General features: G+C 38.2%; 1 protein-coding gene across 2 annotated transcripts in view; it reads right to left on the minus strand.

Annotated features, from left to right (window-relative positions):
- Nucleotides 1–25,062, minus strand: part of LOC129569859 (optomotor-blind protein) — a 69,764-nt gene that overhangs the window by 34,616 nt on the left and 10,086 nt on the right. Inside the window, exons 3-4 of one of the 2 annotated variants that reach the window (XM_055449047.1) lie at nucleotides 4,320–4,433; nucleotides 3,500–3,653 (exon numbers count right to left, since the gene is read on the minus strand). In XM_055449047.1, the coding sequence (XP_055305022.1) occupies nucleotides 3,500–3,653; nucleotides 4,320–4,433 (268 nt within the window). Of the gene's footprint in view, nucleotides 1–3,490; nucleotides 3,654–4,319; nucleotides 4,434–25,062 lie in introns of both variants that reach the window. The other variant, XM_055449046.1, reaches the window with a different exon arrangement.

The raw sequence follows: 25,062 nt of genomic DNA on the forward strand, positions 1-25,062 counted from the left end.
AGAATCTAACGATTGGTAATAAGAGTAGTCTACGTATTTCTTGAAGAATTTCAATGAAATTCATCAACGAAATTCAGTGCACTAAAAACTGAAACTAAAACTAAAGTCCAAATATGTAATTTCTCTCCAAAACAATTTTCATCCCTCTTGAAAGGTGCGTGCTATCGATTAACGACCTCAAAAACATAGACTCAATTAAAATGATACATGTAATTTGGTTCATTCGTTTTGGCTCAAAACATCTTAATTCCACCAAAAGAAAGGAAAAAAAATTTATCCTCAAATGAGTCTAATCCTTGTCTGTGTTTCAAATTGGCACTCATTTTTCAAAATACACATACACATACACATTAATACCGGCGCTCTTCTTTGTCGTTTCTTCTTTGCTTTTCGTTTTCGTCTCTTTGAGTAGATTCTAGGCCATTGTCTGTTAAACGGTAGGCCTCTTGTCGAAAAGATTTCATATCTGTTGGTATTGTATTGAAATTAAAGCCACTGTGTTGCCTGCACAAAGCAGTTACATGATGGGATTTTAAAGTCGAGTGCTCTTTCACAATGTCTTAATATAGGTCGAAAAACATATGAAACTGAACGGAGCGAAAGACAATGAAGAAAAGTATCGCTCGTATTAATCCTTCGGATCAAAGCAAACGGCTGCGCTCTCTTTTGTTCGGCCAGAGAAGAAAAAAAAGGAATCTAATACCAATTTTGGGCTAGTCAGCAGAAGCCAAGTTATTAAATAGACACCGAAGAGGCGAACAAACACAAAAGCTAACGCACCGAAAATATTTGTTAAACGCACAACAGCAACAACAACAAGATATGCACCAAAAATAGCAATAGATTTTTATCACAAACCAATTTTTTTTTCCTTTGTCCATATACCCGAACCGAACACCGAGATTTATGAAGATGTTTTTGAGGTTCACTATTAAAACCACTCTACATTTTCTTTTCTTCTTTTCGCCGTTTTCTCTTTTCTCAAGCATTTGCTCTGGTTTTTGTCATTCAAGGGGTAATCAGAGACTCATTTCGATCACTATCTACACACAAAACGATCAATTTCATTGTGTGCCCACGTTAAAATTTGTAACTGCAAAAATGATAGGATCTTTTTGAGTAGATAAGAGTATATTGGGTTAGAGTCGGAAAAAAAGAATCAAGATATTGAGTTGGAATAGATAAAGCCAAATATTAGTTCTAATGTTTCTTTTGACCATTTTCGGTGGTTTTGGCTGGAAAAAGTGCCATTTGCTGATATAATCAAATCGCCAATTTTTCTTCGTTCATAATGATTTTTTTTAAACGATTTGAAGAAATCATTATAATGAATCTATATTCGCCATGGTGAGAACTTCACTCCGAAGCTGCGACAGAATAAAGAACAGCAACAGAAAAACTACAAACGAAATGAAGAAAGGAGTCTCCAAAGCCCGCTTCGACAGTCCGAGAAGAAAAAAAAACCAACAAATGAAGACAAAAACAGGCTATAAACAAAAAATCATCACGATCAGTGTGTTCTGTCTCACGCCCAAAACACACACTAACCATCTCTCATGCGCTCATTTACCCGTCTAATTTATTAATTTTTCTGTTTCGTTAGTTCGGGTGTCTCACAGACACGTCGCGTTCGGTTGTTTTTTTCTTCTTTTCATTCTTCAAAAACTGAAAATCGTTTTGTTCGCACCGTGCATTTGAAATTGGTGTTTAGCCTGTTGTGTATCCAAAATCGTTTTATTGGTAATATATCATTGATGTCAACTGTTGGATTGTTTTAATGTTGCCTATAAAAAGAGAGACTCAGCCGAATATGATTGCTTTCACTGGCGCATTCCCAGGCGAATGTGTCTGCATCAAGATTTTGATCGATATATATAAATTTTTTTTTGTGTTCGGTATCGATGCCGAACGAAGATAAGGGCCGGTATTTTCTTCATCTCTCAGCAGTAAACATGCTGGTTTTCAATACGCGAGACGCCACTGAAATGCACGGTTTATTTTATGCGCGCCGATGCGCATTTGATTCGAAATGAAATTTCAAACTTTGACAAAATTCATCGCAGCGGTTCGAAATTTGAATCGGCGCTCTCTCTCTCTCTCTCTCTCTCTCTTGGTCTTTGTCCGTTTTATTCTTGAGATTGTCGTTGGCTGGGTCTCGAAAATTTTCGTCTGAAATTGAAAACCTCGGTTGAATGTCCATTGGAATTAGCGACTGTCGACAGACACAAAATGTAGTCGCACCGCAGCGAATCGTCGATGAAAAAAAAAATTAAAGATGGATATGTAATGCACGCATGCAGATGCATGTAGAGAGATAAATGGAGGCCAAGAGCACACAGTGTGTATGTTGTGAACGCAACGTCGCTTTTTTGAGTGACACCTAATTTAATGCAAATTCATGCTTTTGTCACCGAACTGGAAGAACAAAGCAAAATTCACCGAATGCAGCAACAGCAGCCGCAGCAGCAGCAACAACAACGTTGAACGGCATCGCGCGGATTATATTTTTTTCACGCCGACATCGACATCTGAACTCTCTCTTTCTTTCTATATCTATCGCTCGCGCCCGCTGCCTTCAAACGAAACCGGGTTGAGCCGTTGCGGCTCTCAAGTGGTTTCTCCTTTCATTTGCACATTTGTGGCCCGAGAGGAGGAAGCGAGAAACAGGCGAAAATCGACTAATTTCTACAATGAACGTGACACGTCCAACAATATTGCATTCTATATAGGCCGAGCGTTAAAAGTAAAATTATGTTTTTCTGTCGATTTATTTCGCAGAGCGCGACCAAAGACCCATCGATAAAAATAAAACGACAAAATCTCTTTGCTCGTCTCTTCTTTTTTTCGGTGCGTATCTTTATTAAATCCCGAAAATCTGCACAAAAGAAGAAAATCGACGATGCCGATAGTGATTAACACATCGACCGACAAATGGATTTTGACAGCATGCATTTCATTACATCAATGCTTAAAATCTCGTTCAATTTATACCAGAAAAAAAGACTAAGCTAGAAAACCCCAGACCGAACGCATGCTGCTTAAAATTTGATCCGCGCGGCCGATATAAAAAGAAACCTGTTTCGCGAAATGCGTCTTTCTCTCTCTCCATACAAACTATTCGATTCAATCAAAACACTCACTTCTCGATCGTGGGATCGCTTTTAAATGTCGCTGTTTTTATATCAACACACCATTTGAAATCGGCGTTTTTTTCTTTCTTCTCTCTTTTCATATCCATTTGAGAACATTAAATGTTAGATTCAAATCATGTGCTTTACTTATCATTTGCTTACAAACTTGCATTTAGACTACAAAAAATTTTCTTGCTTTACCTTAGTTTTTCTTATTGTATGTCTACACTGATTTTTTTTAGGTTAAGTGATTGATAGTAAAATATAGTGTTTTATAAAATTAGGTTCAATTTGAAAAAGTTGTTGTTATAAAAAGTATAAATGAAAAAAAATCTTGGGCCATACAAGATACAACGTACAGTACTTACAAATCCATGTTTGTCGCTTATATTGTTAGTTAGCTTGAGTTTGTGAAATGATACGACTTTTTGCATCCATTGTTCACCCGTCGATGGACTGTCCGGATGAATGTACATTCGTTTTGGCATCTCCGGATCAGCCTTACCCGCCACCATCCACCGACTGCAACGCAAAGCAAATTGTCATTTTATATATTTTTTGTTTTCATTTCGTTCAGAATTTATTTCAAAAGTTTCAAGTTTAGTCAATTTTTGTGGATTTGAATCAATTTTCAGTCGAATTTCAGATGAATTTTACAATTTTGCAATGGAAAAAATTGAAAATGTCACAAAAATCTTATTTTCGATTGGACAAATTTTAAATGGAACTAAAATTTGGTAAGAATATAGTAAATTTTGATTGAATTACTTGAATAGTCTCACAAAATGAGCAGAAAGTGATGAAATTTCATACAAATTTGATGGTTTTCCCCACAAATGTTATTGAAATTCATTCAAATTGGCCAGATTTCGTATGAATTGAATGAAATTCGCTCGAAAACTGACAAATTTTAATCAAACACGAAATTCGATCAAAAACTGAAGAAATTTACTAAAAAAAACTGACAAAATTTAACGCGTTTCATTCGAATTTTGCCGAATTCCTTCAAAACGAGACACAATTTCATTAGCCATTTTCTAAACTTCACTCAAAGTCATAAACGTTTCCATAAAATTCAATAAAACGTCAACTAATTTTCCTCGAAAAAATAGCACGTTAATAAAAAAAAATACTGGCATTTGTTTTTTGAAAGTGAATATAGTTTAATGACGTTTGATAGATGTTTACCTATTGTGAAATTTATAGCGGTAATCGTCGGCTGCAACAATGTCTAGTAATAAAATGTATTTAGCTTTAGCATCGAGACCGGACACGCGGAACTTCATTTGTGGGAACATTTGCCTGTGGAAAGAGAGCAGAACATATCATGATTAGTTTTGAGTACGACGAAAGAATAAAATGGAAGAAAAAGCAAAGCGAAGAAAAAAAAAACAATGAGCTAGTTTATTTCTACAATGTACACAATGTAAATATTTGTAAATTGGGTGGAATATTCCAAAGTGCAAGTAATCATTTGACAGCATTGTTTTCGTAATGGTTTCATTGGCACGAATTATCTGCAATTACGGTCCAATCGGGTAAAACGATTTCGAGTGCGCATACTTGTGTACGTTGAAACAAAAAAAAAGAAGTGATATTCATAAATCAAAAGGTAATAGAATCACATTGAAGAAAAGGATTATCATTTCAAATGATTCATTTGTTATCATGCATATGCATCGCACGCATTCTAATTTGATTTAGTGGTGGAGAATTATCATTGCTTCGGCACGACAGTAAAAAAAAGAGAGTCGTGAGTGATGAGATCATTCATTTCGCTCTCAATAAAATAATTTGCCACTGCATGTTTTCATTTGGCTTTGTGTTTTTTTGCTGCATTCAAAGTGTGTCTCTTTATAATATATGTGCCCTTCTGTAAAAAAAAACACTTTTGCCTTTTGCGCGAACATGGTTTCGATGTGCGAGCGACGGTGATTTTTCAAACGGGCCACCGCCATAAATCATATTGCTCATAATTGTGTTGTCGCCACAATGCCAAATATATAAATATGAAGCGAGAGAGAGGAAAAAAAAAACTGACATGAACACGACATAAAAATGCTATAAAGCGATGCAATCCGACATCTTCCTTCCCTTTCACACCAGCGTCACCGCCGCCGCCGCCACAGAATGCCCGCATTTAACACACAGTTGCACATGCGGCGCAGCACAAAAAAGTGTCAACGATGAAAACAAAAAGAGAAACAAGCCGAGATTTGTTACTGCTGCTGCTATTTTTTTTTCTCGTTATTTCGCTCGAAAATTGCATTTTGTCTCGAGAACAATTGGCGGGACATCACAAAACTGGTATTAGATAAGTCGACGGAACAGCCAAAAGCTACGAGATTAACATCGAACAATGGCTGGCAAACGGATGATTCGTGCGCTTTGTACGTGTTCATTGAGAGCTGTTTGTTTCTCTATCAAGCTGAAAATTATTCATCACTATTTTTAGTGGTGCAGCGCGGCAGTAACACAGTCAGAAGAGAGAGAGAGAGATTGGCAAGGCGTTAGACAAAACACGAACGCGCTCGTTCACTTAACACATATCAACACAATGTGCGAGTGATAGACACAACCGGCTATATATATGAATTGTAAGTGGTGCGTCAAGATGCGCGCGAAAAGTGCCGACATACCGACAGATGAGATCAGAGCGAGAAAATCACCCGAAAAACGAAACGAGCGAGAGAAACGTGGTGAAGCGGAAAAATAACACACACTAACACATTAGCCGTGCTGAGCAAAGCAAGCACACACCGAGTAGCATAACACAATAGATGCATCGCTGCACAGAGCCATTGCAATAGACACACAAAAGTGCAACAAGGCATTAACAAATAATCGCACCCAAATACAATGGCTATTTTTCTTCTTAGCTATACATAGCAAAACACCTTTTCATGCACAACACTCTCACTTTGTGCGACGTACATTTCGCGCCGGCTGTCGAATTTCTAACAAAAGCGATTTGTACAATGCACTTTTAATCGAAGCATGAGCATTTTTTTCGCTCTTCGCTAGATTAGAATTTGATGAAGACATTTTTTTTTTGTATTGAAATCTGAAGATTAAGATGAATTTAAGATTGAAATTGATGATTTTCCATGAATGAAAATTATTCAACCATTTAACATATTTTCTTCAAATAAAGAGAGCAATTTTCATGAAGAAAAATGGATTTGTTTGATACAAAACCCCTTTCCTGATCATCTTCATATGAAAGGCTGTAACTTCGTTGGCTGGTTCTAATTCATTGCGTTTAAATTGCTTCGAAAAAAATAAATTAATGAAACCCTTTCCGTTGCCAAAACCTGTCATAATTTTCGATATCGATTGGTTAAAATCGGGCATGCAGTTAATTAGAACCACCTGTCTTTTCACCCGAAACGCCACATTAGACCGCAGTAAATAAATTTGGTGTTTGTTTTTGCGTTTTTTTTTTATCATCCACACTGCATACGAAAAATGCTGTTTTTCGGAAGTTGACAGGTAAGAACACGAAAATTATGCGAATTTTGTTTGTGTGTTTTTGTTCCCAGTCCCATACTGCCGTATATGTATTTATCTCGTCTCGCAAAACTCGATTATAACTTGGATAATTTGGTGAAATTGAGCAATTAAGCACGCAAAACGATGTGTGTTTTGTTTAAACAATGTAATACATAGATCCGAAAACGGCAGTGGCTGCCAATTAGTGCGAGATGGTGGGGCCTCTTTTTTTTCGTTGAAAATAAGCCAGTCATCCAAGGAGAGTATCTAATCAAGTCATTTGCAAGCGTGCAATTTAGAAAATTAAATTAATTTCCATTGAATGGGAGCTGATGGAGAGCACACACAGCAAATGGTAATCTAATGAGCAAAATTGATTGCTTCCTTTTGCCAGTTTGCAAATGGCAAAATCGCTAGTTTAGTGTTTTTTTCTCGTCATTTGTTCGTATTCCATGTATAATAATTGCCAACGTGACAATTTTCAAGTTGTGCTCAGCATCGCAAACAAACACACATTCATATGCAGAAAACGGTTCATAGCATCTCGATTCGTTCGGGCTAGTGCTCTCACTCGGCTGAACGATATATAATCATTAAGTACTTAACATCCACACCGAGCATTCAAAATCTGTGTTATTAAAGATAAGTGCATCGTTTTGCTGCATTTACATACGAATCGAAATCTATGCGGTTTGATATGATTGTGTCACATATACTAGCGAATCCCGGGCCCGAACCCAAATGAACGGCCATACAACAGCGACAGAAAAAAAAAGAAATATGGTTGTTTTGCATGGTTGATAATCGCACACGCTTCCACATGTACTGCGTCGAGGCGAAGAGGTGTCGATTGTATTTTTTTTTCTTTCAAAAAGCGTTGAACACCAACGTCGATTCGGAAATTATCTACTTCAGGAGGGAAAATTGCATAATTGCACCTCGGTGGCTGCATTGCAATTGATTGTTTTTTTCTCCTTCAATTTTTTGTTTGTTTTCGGTTTCGTTAAGTCTGCCGAGTGTAGCAAGACAAAATCGAGTTTGGTGAAAACATTTTTCACAATTTAATAAATGACAGAAAGAAAAATGCAACGGCTGGACAACGCGAGCAAAAGACCACCGCATGTGAGAATGGCGACGATGGCGGCGGCGGCGGCGGTAAGCGATTGAAAATCAGCATTTAGCACGGACATTAGCATGTTCATCAATCGGCTCTCCATAAATCAATATGCGATCACGCAAACCCTCCTGTACATAATTAGAGGCAAAACAAACACAGCGAATGTGTTTATGTATATATGACTGGGTACAAACACCCATCGTCAAAACACTAATCGAACTAATCACAAATATTACCCACGGCCTGATTAGTTGTGTGTTGTTTTTTTTTTCGTTCCTCCTCGTTATGTTATTCATTTTGTTTTATTGAAGACAATTCTACAGCTCATAAACGACTTGAAAGCACTCTCAAAAATCATGGATTAGTATTATTTTAGTGCGCGCGAGCAATTTATGAATGAACATTTATTACGATTCAATCGATTGCGACCGACCGACCGACACACAGAGTAATTATTTGTCGACATGAAAATACTCGCGTTATCGGTACTATATGCATATTAAAACAGAAGAAAAAAAAAAGTGAAACTTGATTTTGTGACCGCTCTCAAATCGGTCGGACGACAAATAGTCACTTCCCGAATGATTTGTGTGATCGACTGACTCGTTCGAATAGTTCATCATAAAAATAATGAAATAAAATAAAAGCAAAACTACTTTTTCTCAAACAAACACCCAAATCACTCAAATGCGATAATGTTATCGCTTATGAGCATATTTATTCCGAACAACAAGCAGCTGTTAGCTGCTCAAAAAGACTCTTTTAATTGCCACAAAGAATTGGCGGCTTCCTTTCATTTTCCAAAACCGATTATTATTACCAATAAATAAATATGCTAATTTGAAATGCCGCGCCATTTGAAACAAATACTAAACTTTATGTAATCGTAGCGTGTGTTGTGAGCGGATGGACTGGCAGAAAAAAAACAACTATTTGAGAAAACAGCGAGAACTATGACTTGGGCTCGCGAGAGAGTGAGTTTTTGAAGAAAAAAAAATTCAAATGCAATAAAACCGACTAAGCGAGAGGATCGTAATCGGGGTCATTTGAAGCACTTCCCATGCGCTCAGGGGTTATCTGCGACTCGCGTTTCGTTTGATAGTTTCGGAATGCCGGACTACAAGAAAACCAAAACAAACCCAACAATCAAGTGTTAACGTGTCAGCCAAACGAATTATTATTGCCTTTGAAATATCGACGCTCTTTTTTTTCCGCCACGACCCATGAACGTAAATAGTGATTATTGCGTCTAATGCAATTGACAACGTAATCAGAACAAAATACGAGAGTAAAATAAAAGAATAAACGTGTATGAAAGAATCTTAACGTTAGAGTCTTGTTGTAGTGATAAGACGACGAATCATTGAAGATCGTACAACTTTTGAAGATGAAAATGATCGATAAGGCACTCGTAACGAAAACACTAGTTCTTTAGTCAAAAAAAGATGAATCATATTCAAAATCGCTTCGCCCCGAATGGCGAAATTCCAAAAAAAATTCCAACAGTTGGTGTATTTATCGAAGTGTTTTGAGCCACTGTAAAAGGATTTGAAAGACAATTGGCCATTATGTATGTGTTTTTTCTGCTGTCTTCGCGAGTTTAGCGCGAAAGAAAGACGTGAAAATTGATGACGATAATAAATGGGAGTCTATATCAAATGCGAAGCCTATATTTATGTAATCATCGGCATTGTTGGTGCCCGTTGCAGACACGTTGTGTTGCCTGAGCCATTTGATTCGCATAATGAAGTGCACGTATTTCATCATGGTTTTGTTTATTTTGATACTTGCGTGCTTCTAGCAACAGCGGTCGCCGTCGTAGTAGCAGCAACATCAACCACACTAAACGTGTTGATAAGTCGACCGATTTTGCCTTCGCCTCACCAATTTGCATTTGCAAGAATGTGTCTATTTCCATATTTCGTTTTATATGTAAATCGAGACGTGTTCAGTCGAAACATACACACATATACTCTCTCTCTCAACAGTCTGTTCAGTAAGCCATGTTATACGGTTGAAGCACGAGGTTCCTTCTTCTTCAATATTACTCGAATTTGTATATTAATTCATCTTGGCATGGTGGCGCTTGCACTTCGCTTTTGCGCACAAATCCCATTTATTACTTCATTTTGATAGAGGAACAGAGAGAGAAGATTTGAAATGGCTCATATTGGAATATTGGTATGGCCGATATGAAAGTGAGAAGGATTGCATCGGTACGGAAAAGAATTCTGTTCTTGAAAGGCTGAGAAGGAAGCAGAAATTCCCTCTCTTATGGAGAAACGAGTGAAAAGATAAAATATGAGTGAAAAAGACACAGCCGAAGAGGAATGCAATATCAAACACAGAGGAAGAATCATCTCACTCTTTCTCAGCCTCTCCTTTTCTGTCTCTCCATCTCTGCTTCTCTCTCTCTCTCTTTCGCAGCCAAGAAAACGGCATCAGGAGTGCAACGTCATATTCTCTTAAATTGAAACGAGTAAAAGCGATCTCGTTACTGCATGAAAACTAGCAAATTATCTTCGTCGTGTCTTGGGCAGTTGGCTGCGCGTGTGGTCATGGCTAATTCGGGCTAAAATAAAAACGTAATCAGTTCAAAAGATACAAAACGAAAATTATCATGCTTACACGCCCGATTCACTTTATTTTTATGTGTTTTTTTCTCTCCTTCTTTCTCTCGTTCTGTGCATCTTTATTCGTGTCTGTTTGGATTCCGAAGAAAGTAAATCGATTGCGGGGATTTCTAATCGTTTTTTTTCGGTTGATGTTTTTTTGTTTTTGTTTTAAAGTTTCCTTGTGATTGTGCATTGCGCACACACAAATACTTCCACCGAAGTGCAGCCGAACATACGCGCGGTGTGCACTGTCGAATGTGTTATCGCCCGAAAAAAAAGCAAACGATAAACGTCTTCTTTTTGGTGTGTGACGAGGAATCATATTAACTTGATGATAGGGTTTTTTTCGCTCTCTCGCTGCCCTGTGTGTGTTTCGATAATTGGTTAGATATTTTATAAGCACATTTCGTGTGTGCAACAGCCGAATAAAGAATAAGAGAAAAACGACGAAACTTGTTCCGATTTTGTGTTGTGTGTTTTTTCGTTGTTGTTCGGTGTCTGCTTGTTAGAGCCCGTTTAGTTGTGTAAATATTGTTATATGACCATAATCGAAGGTTTGCTGCTCATTGTCGATTCTTCTACCTCTCTTCGTCTCTCTTTTGTTGGTCAAACACTGCTGCTGTTAGTTTTTTTTTCGGTGGTTTTTTCGTGCCTCATTCAAAGTGCGTCGATGCACACACAGGCCAATTTATTTGGTATGTTGTCTTTTTATTCGGAACTCAACGATTCGGTTCACATGCCATTCAGAACCAGTCAATGAGAGAATGAAAATTAATGTCGAAAATACAACAAGATAGAGAGAGAGAGAGATAACACAGCCAACCAACAATGAGATGGATTGATGCCTTCCTTTTTGTTAAGACATGCTCATAGAAGCTGCGTTTCCATCATTCAAATCGAAATGAATTCGTTTGGACCAAATTAAAATACAGCCACTGACGCGACAGACAGTCATTTCAATTGCACCGCCGGCCCCGAAACTGAAGACCTAGCTTTTTGGAAAGCGAATGGAAAAGAGATAAATTTGAGTGTCGAGTTTCAAGTTAAAAGTGAAGTCGATGGACATTTTCGACTCAATTCCAAAGCCAAAACGGATAAAGACGATTCGGTAGTTGAGGCAAGAAGTCAGACTAGAAGTTTGAGTCAAAGTTGAGTTTGATTCGATGCTAAAATTGAGTTTAAAATCGATACAATGGTCAAAACTGTTCGTTTGAAATCGAATGTATGCGCCAATTTGTGAACGAATTGTTTGAAAGCCAAATTTGAAGCTGATCTAAATCAAAGTTTCATATCGAATCTAGAGTCTAATAAAAAAAGGTCAAGCCTCAAACGGAAAAAAATTAAATCTCAATCGGAGCCTCAAGGCTTCCAACGATTTGTTGTCTTTTGTTGTGATCATTTCAGTTGATTTATCGCTTTGGCATTACAAACAATGCGGCGCTCTCACTTCATAACCGGTGGCGCATCGTTATTGATAATAATATATGAAATTTGATCGATTGGCCAAACGCCAGAGTTTTTGGATTGAATTACTCTGTTAAATCTCTTGTGGTGAGTCTTGCATGAGGTCATTTCGGGTCGCCGCTACCAAAAACTCGAGCACTGCATGAAGAATTCAAAGCCGAAGATTGTCCAAATTCACGAGAAACAGTGACCATGAAACGCGCAAAAATGCAATCAGTCCTGCTCTCTCTGTCTTTCTCCATCAGTCTTCGAAAATTCGTCTCTCTTTGATGGATGTCGTGTAAGATTTTCAACTAAACACGATATAAAAACGTTAATAATGTGAGCAGTGAGCGACGCGTTCGCACTTTAATTCGTATCATTTTTGTGTGTGATGTGAGATTTACACGTCACAAATATTCTGTGGCAAGAGGCGCAAACAATAGCAACTGGAACACATATGATGTATATGTATATGAAAAATTCATATGCACGACAGCAATGCATGCGGCTGGCTGTTGAATGCCAAAATTGGCACACTGAATTTTCGAATAAAAACCAAAAGTGCTTTTGTCTGCCACTATGCTCATTGTCAACTCGTAATGAACATCTCTGGTGTGTCTGTATGAGCAAACGAGCGAGTGAATGGGTGTTTTTTAAGGCACAAACACATAAATTATCTCAATTTTTTTTTATTTCTTTCGTGCTGAATTTTTTCCAGGCGAATATAATTGACTTGTGTAATTGGGCAGCACTTGAGCGCTGCGGTGGAGTGGAAATGGCATCAGAATTTGTATTTTGTGAATCCATTAGCGTCATTCATTTGTTTTCTTTCGTTGTTTATTTTTTATTCTTTTGTGGAAATGTGAATTGGAAAAGTGCGGCTAAAACAATGCGATGGCACATCATAAAATTGAATTGCTCACGCCACAGCCACACATTGAATTCATTAGAACAAGAGTCTGTCTCTCTGGTGAAAATCTGCCCGTAATAAATTGGGTTATTGTTCTGTTTTGCTGGTATTTTTCGGCGATTGTTCATGGCTGCTTTCCACAGTTTAGACGCAGCGAGAGCGAAGCAGAAAAGCGAAGTGGTAAAAAAAGGACACAGTGTCTCGAACAATCGATGCTGAATTTCTTGATCTCGACAAACATTTGTATCGAAAGAGGAAACGAAGAAATTCTCAACTTGAGCCAAACAATTTGCACACAACGTGCGTCGACCATCCGATCAAACGAGATAGAGACACGAACTTAAGAGCGTCCGCGGGTTAAAAGCCGAACATGAACATTTGTGTGTGCCTCGATGCCTGAGCCCCGCGACACCGAGAGAGCGAGAGAACAAGCGAAAAGGATTGCTGATTCTGCAGAAGAATGGCAAAGGAAGAGACAGAGCGAGAGCAAGCGACCGAACGTAGCGATGGTTTGAGGGAAAGAAAGAGGCCTGCAAAACGAACAATCAACACTAAATCTTTTGGCAAGATCAACAAGGCGCCAGCAATAACTACTCTACACTCGTTTTGCGCTTGTTTACATAACGATTTCATTGCCCGTGTCTTTATCGTGCTCTCTTCTTCAGTTGGCCGTTCGTCGTTCGCTGCCACCGCCGCTGCTGCCGTCATCATCGTTGCTGCTGCATTTTTTCTCTTGATGCTGCTGCTGCAGCATTCGATGCATGTCTTTTTTTCTTCTGCTCTTCGGTTCGCATTGTTGAGAGGCTTGAATTGAGTGTCTCATATCTTGTTAAGGATACACATCGACAACATATTTTATGTTGTATTCATCATTTTCTGCGCTCACGCGCACACACACACACGAGTGAGCGAGAGAGAAAGAGAGCACAGCGAAAAATTGACCATAAAAATCGTTTGGGCATCGTTTTGCCACGATTCTAGCCAGATACAATGGCAAGGCGCAACATTGTTGATTTTTGCATTAGATTTTTTTCGCTCTGTCTCTCTCTCTCTGTTTGGTTTTCGGGTCGTTTTCATATTTTACAAAACGACGAGAACAAACGCGCAGGCAAGCGATATCATTTTATCGTTTGACCTTTTTCCATGCTGGTGGCTTGGCAAAACGCAAGACAGAGAGATAGAGTTAAAGAGAGAGAGAGAGAGAGAGAGAGAGAGAGAGAGAGAGAGAGAGAGAGAGAGAGAGAGAGAGAGAGAGAGAGAGAGAGAGAGAGAGAGAGAGAGAGAGAAACACCATCTCGCAATTAATTTCGCTGTTAAAAACCAAGTCGAAACGCTTCTCAGAAACGCCACATATTCGACTTTTGCGATTCGGCTGGGCATTTTTCAGACGAAACATTTCGACAATTTTTCGGAGGAACCACGACAACCGAAGTTAAAGACAAAGACGACGACGACGAGCGCATTTTTACGATCGAGACCAATGCAAATAGTTTTCAATATAAATTATCGTTCAGTCGTGTCACTCTTTCTCTTCTATGCAACCGAAGAGACCCAACCGAATACATCATCACTGTCGCCACCGTGCAATTTAAAACAATAGTCGCCATTCGTTCGCTTCCCTTTATTTCTCCATCATCGTCTACTTCTTCTTCTTCTTTTCCTTATTCTAGCACTACAAATATATTATTACCATTTATTGATCTATATTTTCGAGACTGAAAGCGCACGATTGCATTCAATTGTTTTGCATTGAGCTGGCGCTTTATTGCATTTTAGACCGTATTCACTTTAAATATGCTTTAGCTCATAGTCGCTATGCATCGACTCAATACAGCTTTGGTTTTCAGTTCAGGAGAACTGAATAAAAAAAAATCTCTCTTGCTCTTCATCGTGATGCATGCAATTCGTTTGTTCAGTGCTTTTAACAAGACAGACCTCACAAACAGCCGTTCGTTCGCCCTTTTGCTACGTCAAATGTCTAGTCAATAGCGGGAATCTTGCTAACGACACGCTTGTGTGCATAAAACGTGATGCACTTGCATTGCAATGCGAACGAACCGACCGAATGTTCCAACAAACGAATGAACGAAAAAACGAACGAATGAGTGAAAAAAAAGCACAGAACGTATTGCTTTCGGCTCTTCTGCCTGCATTCGCAATCGATCGACTGTTGCACCAGCACAGAATAACAAACCATCTGAATTTATGACTTGAATTCGGACGATTTATTTGCAACAGCGACAGCATCAGCATCAAGAGCGCCGGACGACGAACGGCGACCAAATAGTTAGTATCTCTTTCGCTCGTTTGGAATGATGGCGATGACAAGGGAGTGAAAGAGAACAAGACCAAACACCACTCTGGTGATGCGAGAGAAAAAGAGAAGAAACAACGAAAAATTGAGCGGAGAAGAGATGGAATGACGAGAAATCGAATCCAAGGAACGAGCAAGCGAGACACCAAATCAACACGTGATATACGCAGCGAAAAAAAAGTACGGCCGTGTATTGAAAACAATAGATTCTTCAATTGTTTGACGTGCGCGACAGCATCGCGCACACCGTCGTCCATAGCGAAATGAATGAAAATCTTGACTGGCGATGTGCGGTGCCATCGTGTGGGAATAAAGAGGCAAATGAGCAATCGCAACTAATAGGGTTTGAAGGCACATAAGGAGAATGAGGCCCAGAACTGATTTAATGATGGACTTAATCTGATTTTCTCGTTTTTTTATGATTTGGCGCCATGTAAATACTCCGTGTCACAACACACACATACACACAGTCCGCACTCATGCTCGCTTCCTCGCGATTTTGTTTTCTTTTCGAGTGTAGTTGTGGCCAATTTTCTCTTCAACGTCATCGCTGCATGCATCTCATCTTCTTGGACGTTGTGTTGCCCGGGGATTTGCAAAGAAACAGATTAAAACATAAATTATCTCGTTTGCAAGTATCGTTCTGCGCAATATTTTTTGTTTTTTTTTTCATCATCTCTTCTTGTTCGTCGATTGCATGAGGTGAGAGAGAGAGAGAGAGAGACAGAGACTTTATATATATGTGTGGAAAGTACCCAGCGCATTACCCATTTTGGCTGTTTATATCCTGTCATCAAATGATCATAATATTTGTTTCTCGAAGTCGAACCGTGGCTCATCATAATTATAGCCTGTTTGCAGATTTATTGTACGGCTTACATCTCACAACGTGCACCAAGCTTCAATCCGTGTGTGCGCGCCCGCGTTTCATTGTGTGAGTGCATCGTGTTCTTTTCCTTCGTTTTGCTTTAAATTAACTCGTTTGTCTTACGGTTGTTAGCGAGAACGAACGAGAGATCGAGCGAGCGAGCGAGCGAGCAGTGAGGCTCTCCGATCATATTAATTGATATATTTGTTTAAGACCCCTTTCCGGAGCCCACTTTACAAAATTGATTTATATCAACGAGACAATCATATCATAACTCAACATTTGCAGCTTTTTATCCAAACGCCTTGCCCTCTTCACATTTCCGCATGTTTTGCGTTAATTTTTTCACGTGTGTCTTTTTTTGTTATTAGCGAAATTTTAGCAATCAATCGTAACTTTTTTTGATTTTGTTGCTTTTTTTCGCTTTATTCAGTATCTTTATGATATGTGTTTTGTCTCTGTTCGTGTTCATATATGAAACCAAGTATAATTTGTCATTTTTGCCCAGTTTTTACCTCTTTGTGTCTTTTTTCTCAAATTTGTGACTTTTTCTGGCTCTTCCAACAAATTTTGGCTTCTCTTTTTGAGAGAATTAGACTTTCACTTCTCTCCAGCGTGCTTTACTTTCCCAAAACTCATTCTACTCACTCGGATATTCTTGGTATTCGCAAAGCGAGAAAAACATCCGAAATTAATTCGGTCGAACATCAAACGGATTAGCAAAAACACGAAATTATCGACACAAAAAAATCGCACACGTATCGAAAAATTTGATAGAATAACTCTGAAAATCAATCAATCTCACGCAAAGTCAAACCTACACTGGAGCAGATGGTTATGTGTAAATTTATTAAACAAATTAAATCGAAGTCGCAGCGCAAAAGCAACTGTAAATGATCTTTTTTGGGCGTTTTTGTTTCGCTCCATGCACAGACACACACACACACGCAACAGCAACAACAAATGTGTTTATTTTTGCCCGAGCATTAAAAAAAAGATCGTCATGCATTAAATAATAATATCTGAAAAGTGAAGAAAATAATCTTGTTGGCGTCTGTGCAAAAAATCAACAATCGACGGAATGAACAACGACGACGACGTGGACGTCGGTGGAAATTGCAACAATGCGATGCAATGAAATGATTCAAAGTGGTAGGTCATTTTGAAAATAATTATGGGGGTCGCACGGAATCAAGTGTTCGTTCGATGCATTCATATAATAATCATTTTGCAAGACAACATATAACGGATAGTGGCGAGCCAAACGACTAAATCAATTGCTGGATCTGTGGCTGACGGCCGAGGCCGAAGGTGCAACGCAGACCGAGAGAGAAAGAAGACGAAGAGGAAGAAAAAAACACACTAGAGAACGAGCACGTAAATATGGTATCACAGCAGCAGGCAGCATATAACATGTGTTCATCACAATATGCACACACACACATATATTATTTTTTGGGCTCCAGTCAACTCACAACTTCTCTCTTCGCATATAATCATCATTTATAGCTGTATAATTTTCTATACAAACAGAACCATTCGAAAACCAAATAAGAATCGCTCGTGATGATGGCCAAAGACTGTTTTTTTGTTGCTGTTTTCTCTTCTGTTTAGCTGCGTGCTGGTTCGTTTTTCTCTTTACTTGACTTGGGAACAGAATGAAAAAAAAACAACATCAACAGAATAAGTTGTTTTTTTTTCGGTGGGTCTGCATCGATGCATCGAACAACGATCGACACGGCCAGAGAGAGAAAGAGTTTCGCAGTCGTTAAAATCCAATTTTCATGATTTTTAATTTTTGCATCGCTTGTGGTGCGATTTCTCTCCTGTGAGTGTGTTGTTGTCTGTGTACGCAATTTGCATTTTTCACAATCGTTCGCACCTCATATTCGGGAACCCGCACTGAAACGAAACGAACAAAAAATCGAATGAACGCATCTTTCGACGCTGATGCGCCACCATACCAATTTTCAGATCAATTTGAGATCTCTTTGACTCGTCTTCTTGGACAATTTGTGGTTTTTTTCGCCGTGCTCGATTCTTAATATATGCGCTGAATTGATGTGGCTGCGAAGCTTAATAAGCATGTGGAATATTTGTGGCTAAACATTCTTGAGGGAACCACTGGTGCCATTTTATCAGATGTTTCAAGCTCAAGGTGGATTTTTTTTTAATCTCTCGATTCTTTTTTGGTATATGAATCACGCTTAAACACTTGTATCTCAAGCGAAATCTTCAATTTATTCGGATTTTTCTCACATTCACTTCCAAAATTACTGGAATGAATGAGGACGTTTTTATAACTTGGGTCGAAAAATGTTTGATAAAAATCATATGGAATCATAAGAAAGTATGGAAAAGCACATGCACCCATAAAAAACGTGAAGAAGTCATAAAAAATTAAGAGAAAATCATCAAAAAATGACGAAAAAAATCATCGAAAAAATGATGATTGTTAGATAAATTTTGTCTTACGCCCGATCAAATTGAGTCATTTGACTAGAAAATTGCGAGATGAGTGTTTGATCAAGATTCGATTGACTCGATTCTCGCATTCACCTTCTCATTCTTCCCTGCATTCATTCAAACATTTGTGTCATGCATATTTTTCTGATCTTCAAACTCATATTTTTCGTGTGCTGGAGACAGCTTTTTAGTCAAACTTGAATGGAATCGATTCCAATTTAATCCTTTTTAGTCCTTAGTCTTGCCCAAGTTAACGCCTTGTTTTTTTTTGCCCAAATTCAAGTTCGAGGCTATGGAAAAATGTATGCAACGACAAAAAGTCAATCCAATCGATCAATTTGTTGCGGGCATTCAAGTACAAAATTTGTATGTGTGTTGTATCCACACGAAAAAAAATTCGACTAATTTTATCAGTTGGCCGATCTTTAATCGCGCATATCAAATACATTTGTCATTTAATAATGAAATTATGGTTGACGGTTGTTTTTTTTACATGCGAGAGAAGTGACAGTCGAAGAAGGATAAAAAAAAAACTCGGTTGGTTGACAGGATGACAATAAAATAACAGAAAAACATGGGTCTTTTTACAGTTCAAGACAAAAAGGTTGTGCGAGAAAAAAAGCGAACTGTTCTAAAACTGATCGAGAAAGAGAAGACCATGTGTGAAGAAGCGAGAGTGTGAGAGGGACAACGAGTGGTAGAGACGATCATCAATCAAATTGGTCAGCCTTATGTCGTGCGCATATGCATTGGATAGCCCTTGGCTGTCGGTTTTATAATGCAATTTAAAATTTATTATTTTATTGAAAGCGAGCAAGAGAAAGAGAGTGAACCGGCTCTCGGGTCTCTAACAATGATGTTGGTGTATCGCTTCAGCGATTGCGTTAACCAGTTCGTCTCTTAAATTAGAAAAAAAAAGGAACGAGCGAAAGAAGGTAGTTTTGCGAGCGAGCGCACACACAGAGAAAGAGAACGACAAGCACACCGGAACTGGGGTTTTAGAAGTTGGCAACTATAATTTTGCGCCAGTGGAATTGAATGAGGTTCAGGTGTTGGTTGCAACACTTTTCGCTTGGCTTACAACAAAAGGGCTCAATAGAAACCACACAAATGCCTTTCAAAGGCTGCCTCGAAGGAAATGCGAACGAGAACATTTGATAACTCTCGTCCAGTGTTCAAAGCGAAACAAAATGAGCCGTGTTTTCTATAGGAGGTTGTGGTTTTGGTGTGACATGACAGGTGTTTGACTACACCAAAAAAATGCGAGAGAGAGAGAGAGAGAGATCGGTCCGAAAATGAACGACATGCAAAGCCATGCACGAGAGAAAAAAAAAACAGAGAGACGCATAGCCACAACAGAAGCGCACATTAGCCATTATTAGATATCAACAAGTCATATGTTCGGATGCCGCATTTTCTAATTTTCATCGTCTTCATTATCTGCTTTTTATGTTGTTGTTCGGGGGTTGGTTGTCAGAAGAACGAGAGAAAATGTAATAAAATATTAATTTTCATAAATGGTGCTCATTAGTTTCGAGTTGTTTGGTAAACGATGTGTGCGCCTCACCTTCAAACTTGTTCGTTCGTTTGCTTCATTTTTCATGAGGAAAATTGACCGAAAAGTCGACGGTCATTTGTATTCGTTGTTGTTGTTCCCAAATCAACCGAAAAATGCAATTTAGTCGTATAATTTGAAATAAGCCATTTGAAACGAGCGCGTCCGTTGTCGTCTGCGTCGCTAAGCCACCGAAATTGAGATGACATACTGAACGGTCTTATTAATGATCTTCATGATCATTTTTCCAAATTGCATTATAATTTCACTACTTCGCTTTGACGATGATTTGAACGGTATAACAACGACGTTTTTTTTAGTGTTTCAATTAAAGTCCACCTTCTTCATAAATTTTTTATTTACTTTTCGGAAAGATAGAAAACAAAATATAGAGCCAGCGGACGAGAGAGCACATACACCAAATTAATTGCCATCCTGAATGAATAATGTTCACCTGTTTTAATTGGTACGGTATGTGTGTGATTGTGTGTTGGTTGCGTGTGCCCCTTGTGTTGTCGGTCTTGTTCTTGCTCTTGTTCTTGGGATATCGATGGCTAGAGCCAATGTGCGTTTATACTAAATGCTTGTAATAAATTGATAATGTAAGGTCAATTCGTCTTGAGCCTGCTTCTTAGCTCTCCGATTCGCTTTTTGTGTCTCCTTCTCTCTATTGCCTCCACAATACCATGTCTTTTGGTTTGCTTTTATCAATCTTTATTTCGTGTCTCTCTATTTCTCTCCGCTGCCTCTGCTTGTTTCGGTACTTCTTCTTCGCGCTCATTTTCGTTGTAAACTTGTAATTGTCGAGTGCGCGCTTTGCCTACCGTTACCTATTATGGTCGATGATGATGATTTGGTGGACGAGTGGTAATGAAACCACTTAAATTATGATTTGGTGGAATATTTTAATTAGACCGATGAAAATGAAAATTGATTTTCGGACGGAGGTGGAGACCAAGCGAAAGCCAACACGGACACGAGCCCGCATTTTGTAGATAATATCAGATAATCACATCCGCTCATCGTGTACCCAATTTTGATAACGTAAGTACGCCCTGTCAAATGTTCTATGCTCTAAGGAAGTGGACGAAAACCTTGACCTCAATAGATCGATCTCTCAAGTATTTATTATACACCGATTTAGAGTCGGTAAATACTCAAACACACTGTAAACCGACAAAATCTCTTCTTAATTCAATGTAAATACTTGTTGATGCTTGTACTCGTTTTGATAGTAGGTGTTTCTGCCTACACATCAGATTTTCACTATGTGAATCCAAACGAATTTCCGCTTCTAAATTCCATTTCACAGTATTTTTTGTTTGGGTTTTGGCTCCTTTTTATATTGGCCAATTGATTACAGATTTTCTTCTACTTTGTTTTTGCCAATGTTCAAGAGTTTACTGAAATTTCGAGAATACACCTGACACAATCGAGAAAAAATTGTGGGTGAAACTGTTTTCGATACAAGTAAACTCTTATAAATGTGACGTACGTAGTAGGAAGACGTGAAAAATATGTAATAATTCAATATATGCAAGTAATTTAGTTATTATATTACAATAATTCCTTGTAATTGCTGAATTTCAATTGAAAACCTTGATGTAGAACCAATTCAGATTTGAAAGAGAGAAAATTGCAGTTTCAGTTGCATGTTGCTATCGTATATCATTTGATTTATTTATTCGTCATAGGATTTCATAATAATCATTATGATACATTTCGCATCAACAAAATTCACTCTTCAATGTATTGGCGGGTAATCCTGAGATTCAATACTCGTCTATGAAAGAAGTAAACACTTTGTTTTCTACTAATTTGATAAGATTAAGAGCAAGTAGGTTTTATAAGATTGTAAACACTTCAATTTTCTTCAGAAAAAAATCAGCTCAGACGGCGATGGTCGCACAAACAGCAAAATATACCTGCAGAAAAATTGTTCATGATTTCCAAGATATCTGTTAGGTTTATATAAATGAAGTCATTGCGAATTCAATGTTCATGTTTTGTGTCGAAAAATCATGTTTCGTTCAAGAAAGTTCCAAATTTGGATAGAATCTATTGAGTTGAATCTGTTATTGGATAAATATTGAATATGCAGCTCATATTATGAACGCAGTTTTGCCTCATCAATCTGGTGTATTTTCTTGAAGAATATTTTTACTTAAAAAAATGTGTCGATTTCAATCCAATTTCCATTCGACTCCGAAATAATTATTAGTTCAACAGATTCCAACCCAAAAAAAAAAAATTAGATTGAAAATGTAAAATTCAAACTGTTTCTTGAGCTAGATGTGATTTCAAGAGAGACAGATTGAAGACCACCAAAAAATTATTTAAAAATATATTCCCATCATTAATTTGATTCTTGAATCTAAAGGCGATGGGTGTTGAATTGGAATTGTGATGGGCACAGGTCTCTTCGAATCTCATTGATATGCGTTGAATATGAAAATGGTTTATGATTTTTTTATAATAAATTATACAAAACGAATGAATGAAACAAAAATGATAAAAAATAAGGTGTATGAAGTTAGTTCGCAGCACGTATCACCTTCTATGTTTAACGTGATGATTGTTTGCTGAGTTTTAAGCTCTTTGTGTTTCGTATGGAGTGAAGCAGCGAGTCTATGCGATTGAAACAGAACAAGAAACGAAAGAAAAAAAGATACGTGCAATCGGTTTTGCGTCGTTGTGTTGCTGCGAATGATAGAGAGAAGGCGAAAAAGAACCTTCAACCTGTGGGTGCGTGCATGTGTATGGTTCGCGCACTTAACACATCGATTGGAATATGATTAAAGCAATGAAACGAGTGATATATATATACAGAGAGAGAGAGGGAGAGACAGAGCGAAAAGAAATATTAAATATGTATGAATATTGTTTATGGTTTTAATCGAATTAAAACATGAAAATCAAACATTGGTATTCCAGAGGCGGACAACGTTAACGACATCGCACCACACAGCGTTCGTTGTCGCACGTTCTCTCCCTGGTCAACCAGCGAGAAATGAGCGATTACGTTTCGGAAAATGTGTGATTCGCCAGAATGTTGGTGGTGTCGATTTGTGTTTTTTTTTCGGATGAAGAAAAAGCGGAAATTGGGAATCCAACCGTCGAAACATCAATTACGAACTATTATTAAAGATTAAAAATCACACAAAGTAATCCAATATAACACGAAGAGTTGAGTGTGAGCGCGAGAGCGCGAAAGAGAGAGAATATAGTGGAAAAAAAATACGTTGGCGCGGTGGTGTGCATGTAAACGTTGAATTTATGAATTTTGATGATGGGCCCAAACACCGTGCGAGAGAAACAACGCACGAACAGAAACAGACGGAATGAGCAGAGAAAAAAAACTACATAGTACAACACTCAACGAACTGGGAATACATAAAAATATTACATTTTATTGAATTACACTCGTCTCTCGCTCATTGCTCTGCCTGTCTCACTCGCTTGCACGCTCATTCGCTCCCTTATCGACACATTCGCATTTCAAATACACGTTTACGATTTCGTTTTCATTCGAACTCTCTCGATCTCTCTCTCTCTCTCTCTATGCTCCTGTGTGTTGCGTTTCAATTCAATTCCCATCGTTTGTGCAAAGCGCACAACATGTGCGATGTGCATTTGAAACTGAAATTTCGTATATATGACGGGGCCGATGTAGCCGCCGCCGCTGCTGCTGCTGTCGCTCTGTTTGTATTTGCCATATGATTTGTGTACGTATTTATAACAAATATGTTCTTTACACCATTCTCATAGCGATGCATAGTCGATCATAGAAACAAAAGAGTCGAACACGCAATATACAACCGACAATGCATATCAATTTCGATACTCACACAAACACCAAATGCTCGACGCGTCCGATCGAACGACTGTGGGTTTTGTTGAGAAACACAGAGTGACCGATTCGCTTTGAATTATTATATTCTGATCTTTGGTAACGAATTTTGGTTCTATGGAGGATTCATTGGCAGAAAAACGTGGACTCTACACAACATTCTACGGTAGAGCGTGATTTTTAGACAGATCGAAGACACCTTCGAACGGCAGAAAAATTTTGCCGCAAGAAGAATTTTTTCAGTGCCAAAAGCATTGACTTTCTTACATAAAATCACCTTTGTCTGAGTTCTAAGCACAAAACGGCAGTCAAAAGGTCCATTCTAAAGGCATAAGTCGATTTGACAGCTTTATAAAAGTCTTCTCGATGAATTTATTGAGTCTCTTTGAATACTTTTGCAGTCGCCTCAATCACTTTTCGAGTCTAACAAACAAGTATTCCTCAAGTTCAACTTATAAAAACGTGTTGAAATGGCCTAAAGTCTATCCCGTTTGAATAGAAAACACACATAAAACAAAGGAAAAATCCACTTTAAACAAAAGAAAATCAACGTTGGCCAAAGAGAAAGAAAAACATACAAAAATCAAAACAAAGAAACACGTCGTTTCTAAGGCAGATTGCTTCGAGCAATACATTTGTTTGTTCAAACATATTTATTCGGCGCTTGAACAAAATTTTATTAAAAACCCAAAATAAAAGAAGAAGAAGAAAAAACCCGAACGGATGATTGTCCATTGAAATATTGACTGGCGCGACAACAATTGGCCCACCAATGGTTAGAGCCAGTGATTAGTTATGCGATGCATATCATATCTTAACGACGCACATTCAATAAAATTTTGACGTAATCGCCGGCCTGTTCATTACAAACAAGGAGCTGTAAAGCAATTAAAAGATGGAATGAAAATTGCTAGCAGTAAATAAAAATGGATGGGCCCCCAAAACCATAGACCATCCAAACAGATAGAACAAAGAATAGCCGCATCGCACGTCTTTAATTGACCGAATTATTCATTGAGTATTGCTCGTAAAAAGAAAGAAAAACTTTCCATGCGCCCATTTTAAATGCGTTTTATACTAAAAATGTGCTATTGAATGGGCAGTTTCTATGTAAAATAGACGAACCACACACGGATCGTCGGAACGGAACTGATTGCGACTTCCAGCGACTTCAAACGAAATCCGCATTTTTATGACTAATTACGAAATTAAAACATGTTTCGAAGCGTTAGCGCACATCTTCCTCTTTCCACTTGACGAGAGAAAGAATAGCGAGAGAAAAAAGCGCTCCGAACGTT

This window comes from Sitodiplosis mosellana, unplaced genomic scaffold (assembly GCF_009176505.1).
Source record: "Sitodiplosis mosellana isolate CC-2019 unplaced genomic scaffold, AAFC_SMos_1.0 Smas_scaffold_46, whole genome shotgun sequence".
NCBI lineage: Eukaryota > Metazoa > Arthropoda > Insecta > Diptera > Cecidomyiidae > Sitodiplosis > Sitodiplosis mosellana.